The sequence below is a fragment of the Mytilus californianus genome, unplaced genomic scaffold (genome assembly GCF_021869535.1).
Source record: "Mytilus californianus isolate M0D057914Y unplaced genomic scaffold, xbMytCali1.0.p SCAF_4, whole genome shotgun sequence".
Classification (NCBI taxonomy): domain Eukaryota; kingdom Metazoa; phylum Mollusca; class Bivalvia; order Mytilida; family Mytilidae; genus Mytilus; species Mytilus californianus.
Genome location: NW_026262690.1, coordinates 125,323,974 through 125,330,582, shown reverse-complemented (window position 1 = coordinate 125,330,582; position 6,609 = coordinate 125,323,974). Strand labels below are relative to the sequence as shown.

Sequence of the window (6,609 nt, the reverse complement as noted above, 5' to 3'; positions counted from 1 at the left end):
AATATGAAGGCAATAAAATATATAAATGTATAGTAGAAGGTTATTTATTCAAAATACAAAAATATGTTAAAAAGTATGGTACTAACAAAATGTGAATTGCAGCAGCTCTTGCAACGCCGCGACATTTCTGCAATGAGTACCACTTTCATGATTATGAAAAGCAATTCTAACTGTGAGTTATTTGTAAGATCAAATATATACATAATATGTAACACACGATAAACGTGTGTGGCCAACGTCAGGAAAGTTTAATGTACAATTTTAATCATTTAAAGGACAACCCTCGACAAACGGCGTGTGTATATTTGTAGTGTAAATCATTTCAAGGACAACAAGATGGCCGAATGTTCAAACAGTGGTCATGAAATGGATATTGTTAAATGTGGAATCTGTCTTTCGGACTTTGCTAAGCCTATTCTTTTGCGTTGCTTTCATATATTTTGTACTCCGTGTGTTTCAAAACTGACTGAAGGTAAGCAAACATTGATTTGTCCGTTATGTAGAGCGGTACAAGAACTTCCACACAAGGGTGTTGATGGATTAAGTCTTTATCCGTACGTTCAAATGGCAGGTTCACAAGACAATGTAACAGTACAATGTCAAATGTGTGACAATGACAAGATCGCTGTTTCTAATTGTATCGATTGCAAAAGTAAGATGTGTTTTGAGTGTTCTGCATATCATCTTAAGCACAAATTATTTAAGACAAACAAAACAGAAAAAATAGAAAGTGAACATACTGAAATTAAATCACCAGAGGCAAAAAATCTTGACGATTTCTCGTGTGAAGCTCACAATGAGCAATTTTCTCTCTACTGCGAACCTTGCAATCAAGCAATTTGCCAGGAATGTGCTACACAGAATCACAAACTTCACAAAAGTGAGCCAATAATGTTTCAAGCCCAGAGAAGGAGAGACCTTTTGCGATCAGCTATTGGCGCGATAAAATCGAAGATCGCTGGACTAGATCAAGAAAGAGAAATATCGAAATTCGCAGAAAAAAATCATTATAAACTATGTAAACAATGGAAAGACGAAATAAGAACACACGCAAACAGATCAAAAGAAACTCTGTGCAAAATAGTTGATCTTTTAGCAGATGTAAATTTGAAAAAAATTGATGAAATGCAGAAGGAAGATATAAAATCGATTAATAATTTTCAAGATGAACTTGAAACAAAGAAACTGTCTTTACTTTGCTTGTTAAGAAGCACTAAAGACATTGTAAAATGCAGTTCAGATGGAAAATTGCTTAATGATTACACATTTCTTTACCAGACATTATGCAATGCTGTCACGAAAGACAATCAGTTAATGGTATTTTCACCACAGTTTTGCTTCGGGAATCAACTCGAACACAAATATATTGAAAACTGTTTTGGCTTGGTTATGAGAGGAGAAAAACCTAACATGATAGGTGCATCGGAGTCTCACATTTATTCGCTACCAATTATTTGTGCCGTAAATGAGTTCAAGAAAATGCACTCATTTAATATCAACTACTTCCAAAATTTTTACGGTGCCTGTGAAGATAAGACATGGATACTGCAAAACTACGAAGAATGTATAAAGCTTTATTCCGCTAATGGTGTCGATCTAAGATATACAGTTCCAAAAAATGATGCTGAGCAAATATTACGAGCGACACAAAACGAACTTTGGATAAAGTCAGGTGGGCATATAAAAAAAATAACCGTTGAAACTGCAAGCACAACTGAAGAGATAGTACACATGCCCGAGTTCGCAAATGCTACTTGTTCTGTACTTGATGATAACCGCATTATCGCGTACTCTGTTCAAGGTAAATGTTTTTATGATGTGACGATTGATGGAGACTGGCCAGTTAACATAAACGAAACAACATTAAAAATCATTCCTGTCGAGGAAACAATTGCCGTGCTTATAACGGAAAAGCCTTTAAGTATAACTGAAACCGTATCGAAGCACATCATAATACCATGTAGGGAAAAAGTTATAACATTTGACAGAAACTTTAGGGTATGCAATGTTCATGAGAACAAAGGTTCAAGTTTCGGGGGCAGTTGTGGAGATCATTATGGTAATATATTCATAGTTGATACTAATTTGAACAAAATTTGCGTGTTAAATTCATACGGTGAATTTTTACATGATGTGTCAATACAAGGAATATCGTCCCCAATTTACATTACAAGAGATTCTATGGGAAATATTTGGTTGACTGACAGTGGAAACAAGGTGCACATATACTCTTATCTTTGATTTTCAGTTATAACACAATGAATTATCAAACTGCGAACACATAGATAGAAAAGAGGTTTATTTACTGTCTCCTTTTTACGAGTTTTTATTCCCAAAAACATATATAAACTCAACTTCTCACAGTCAAATTAAAACTACAGTTTCATACATAAACTGTTATTGGAATTGAGCTCAGGACGCTACAATTTGTTTAATATTTACATATTTAGCTATTTTGAACTTGTTCAACTAAATTTTATATACTTATTTTTTAATTTAATTTAAACAATTTTTATTTTTGAAAATATCACAGTAATGAAATGCACAAATTCTTTCAAATCATTAACACAAAAATTATCTTGGACACATTACCTGTCAGCTATTTAATGTTATCACAAAATGCAATCAGCAGTTTTTTTTTTATGGTGATTGATTGTTAGTAATACTTAATGTATCGATCAAACCGCAGGTGGTATAATAAACGACATAGAGAGCCATCATGGCGGGCATATACTTTATTGCCACCATTTATCATTGGGCCCAGTAAGGAAGAACATATAAGAAAGTAAGACATATTTCGCACAAAGTAGTTCCTACGCATAGCTGTAACGTTCAAAATATGTAAGCTATTTGGTTAATTTGGTATGAAATGAAAGCTAAGAAATAATACAGAATCTTTATGAAATTAAGGGCCTTTATTGCATGTTTCTCAAATCAGAAGTACTTTTTTTTTACTTCCTGACTTCCAGGAACCAGTAATAAAATGAAAGGTATACTACTGTTGCCTTTATTAAGCTTAAGCCAGACATAAAATGACTGTCATTAAATTTGAAAAAAAAACGACAAAAAGGTTTTGAACGTATGTATTTGGTGAATAACATAGATGCAATGAAGGCATGAATTAGCGATTTGATCATCTATTTATTGTGTGATATTAAATATATTGACTAATTTATTTGCATATGATTTTATGTTATCAGTTTGCAAAGATTCACAAAATGTGTTATATGAATTTAAGATAGTTCGATTATTCTCTTAATATTTATAAATCTAAGGTCATAATTTGAGCTTGTCAGGTAAGAAATCATTAAGTTATATTTTTGGTTATCATATCTGTCATAAAATGAATTATATGATACATCTTGATTTTTTAAAATAAAAAGCATCTTAAAACGCATCGGATTAGTAAAATTGATACATGATTACTACCACAAGGTCGATACCTCTGCTAGTTGATTGTAAGTCCCCGAGGGTATCACCAGCATAGAAGCGAAGTATTTCGATACTGGCATGAAAATACGGATATTGTTTAACTGAAGTTTGCTGCTGTAAAACTTTCAAAGATTATCTGAAACCAATTAAAGAATTTCACTGTTGCATATACCTGAATCATTGTCTGGATTGGGTAATATTTGGATCCTTTTCGTTTTTGGTGTCCTGGTGTGCTGTCGTAAATTCTTGGGAGGTGTCCGTTGTTATTCTGCGGTTTACATGTTGTTATGTATTGTTATATTATTTATTTATGTATTTTTCTGTGCTGAGTTTTCTTGCGTTTGTTTGAACTGTATTCCTGTCACGTAGTGTTGTCATTTTAGCAGTATTTTTAACATTGCCATATAAACAGGAGGTTTGGCTAGCCATTAAACACGGTTCAACGCACCATTGTTCTTAAAATGTCCTGTACCAAGTCAGGAATATGGCAGTTGTTATCTACAATCCGTTTCTATGTATGTTGGCGTTTGATTTTGTTGTAGTTTAGTGTTTCTGATGTTCCGTTGTTTTCCTCTTATAGTTGATGTGTTTCCCTCGGTTTTAGTTTGTTACCCGGATTTGTTTTTGCTTAATCGAATTATGACTATTGAACAGCGGTATACTATTGTTGCCTTTATTTACAAACTCTTCAATGTTTCTACTAGGTTTGGGTTTTAAAATTATGTTGACCTCAAGGCTTACTGAAGATACATTAATTGTTGAATTCACAGGCACTTGTCTCTGAAATTTTTTTCCCCTATATACCTTAATATAACACAATTAAGGTACTTAACTCGCATTTTTGAAAAATGACAATTGGTCGCGAACTTTCGTATTTCGATTCATCTGTTGTCTACCCCACTAAAACTTATTATGCCGTAAATCTAGATTGATTTATCTACACAATGTGTATGACACGTCTACCTTTGTTATCGGAATCATTCGTAGCAGGCTTCCCTGGTATGTCAATCGTAATTATTTCGTCTTCCCACAGCCCTTTGGAAATATACGGTTCGCAGTAAATGGTTAATTATAATGGTCCCTTTGGTATCTTTCCCCTCTCTTATACATATCTCGGTTTCCGAATGGTCAAATCTTATTGCTAAAAATATATGTTTTTGGAGTTATCTCAATTTTATATGTAAAGCCCAGAGAGAGTTTGACTGAAATTGATGGAATGGGAAAATTAGAGTCTAAAAATAGATTTGATTTGATTTTTGGTGTTTTAACGCCACTTTTAAGCACCGCTTTTGGGCTATTTCGTGGCGGCCTGTTTTTATTTGAAGGAGGAAGCCGGAGTGCCCGGAGAAAACCACCGACCTTCGATAGGAAAACTGACAATCCTAGTCAATTAAGATTGGAGTCAAGTGTTAACTTGCAAGTGATTATAGTAGTAACTACTTAGACCACTCGGCCACCGTGGCCCCTCTCAAAATAGAAACTCGTAACTCATTAGACATACCTAAAATAACACTTATAAGATTTTTTTCACGGAATCTTTTACAAATTTACTAATTGGATGATAAGTTCTATTCAGATAAAAACTAACAGGTTTTTGGGAAATACTTTTTATAATTAACCATTTACTGCGAACCTTATATTTCCAAAGGGCTGTGAGAAGACGAAATAATTACGATTGACATACTTGGGAGGCCTACTACGAAAGATTCCGACAACAAGGTTAGGCGTGTCATACACCATTGTGTAGATAAGTCAATTTAGATTTACAGCATAATAGTTTTAGTGGGATAGACAACTGAGGAATCAAAATAAAACGGATATTCGCGACCAATTGTCATTTTTCAAAAATGCGATTTAAGTACCTTGTGTAATATAAAGGTATACAGGAAAATATTTGCCGAGTTTAGTGAACGTACAATATGTTTAATGTGTATCTCTGCGATAAAAGATAGACTCCATTATCTTATGTTATGTTCAAAAGCATACTCGTGTCCTGATAACGTTTAAAGATATTTCGTCTAGCATGACCATATTTACGCGTGTTTGATTTTATGAATTTCCTTTTTAAATCAGAAGTAGAAAGTCTTTGGTGTATATAGTTGTTTCTCTGTTGAAAAGAAAATTTATCTTATTGATCCCTGGTTTGAGTACTCCACTAATAGTTGTACCAATTTTGACGGGTAAAATATGGTATTAAAGTACTATAATTAGCAAACGTTAGTAATTCACAAAATAGTAACTTATTAGCTATCTTAAATAAAGGCAACAGTAGTATACCGCTGTTCGAAATTCATAAATCGATTGAGAAAAAAACAAATCCGGGTTACAAACTAAAACTGAGGGAAACACATCAAATATAAGAGGAGAACTACGACACAACAGAAACACAACATTAAAATGTAACACACACAAAAACGAACTATAATATATCAATGACCATTTTCCTGACTTGGTACAGGACATTTTAAGAAAAAAATGGTGGGTTGAACCTGGTTTTGTGGCTAGCCAAACCTCCCGCTTTTCTGGCAATGTTAAATATAACATTAAAATGACAACATTACTTGACAGGACTACAATACAAATAAAAGGGAGAACATATAGGACAGAGAAACATACGAATAATAGCTAACAAAATGTACCAGGTTTAAAATTTAAAACGCCAGACGCGCGTTTCGTCCACACAAGACTAACCAGTAACGCTCAGATCAAAAAAGTTCGAAAGCCAAAACAAGTACAAAGTTGAAGACCATTGAGGACCAAAAGTTCCAAAAAGTTGTGTCTAATACGGCTAAGGTTTTCTGTCTCGGATTAGAACATCCTTATTATTTAGAATAATTCATACTTTTGCAAACAGTAAATTTATAAAAATGACTATATAACAGATATACATGTTAACACCGAAGTGGTGACTAACTACAGAATAAAAACAGATACATAAAACAACATAAACCAGCACATAAAAATTCACAGCCGAGTTAGCCAAAGAGATCAACGCACAAAGTGACGTCACATTTGAATTTCTAAAAATTTCCCCAAAATAGGATAGAATTAGGATAGAATTCAAGATTGGGTTTGTAATACTCATATAACATTTATTGATAACAATGAAAATTACAATACTAATTAATATAAAATTGTGGTAGTAATTAGATAATTAATTGTATTATCTAGCTATGT

At 33.2% G+C, this 6,609-nt stretch overlaps 1 protein-coding gene across 1 annotated transcript; it reads left to right on the top strand.

The window, feature by feature from the left end:
• Positions 1-332: 332 nt before the first annotated feature.
• On the top strand, positions 333-3,397 carry LOC127739346 (uncharacterized). Its single transcript, XM_052251032.1, has one exon. It carries the CDS (start codon positions 337-339, stop codon positions 2,239-2,241), a length of 1,905 nt encoding a protein of 634 aa, XP_052106992.1. The 5' UTR covers positions 333-336; the 3' UTR covers positions 2,242-3,397.
• The last annotated feature ends 3,212 nt before the right edge of the window (positions 3,398-6,609 follow it).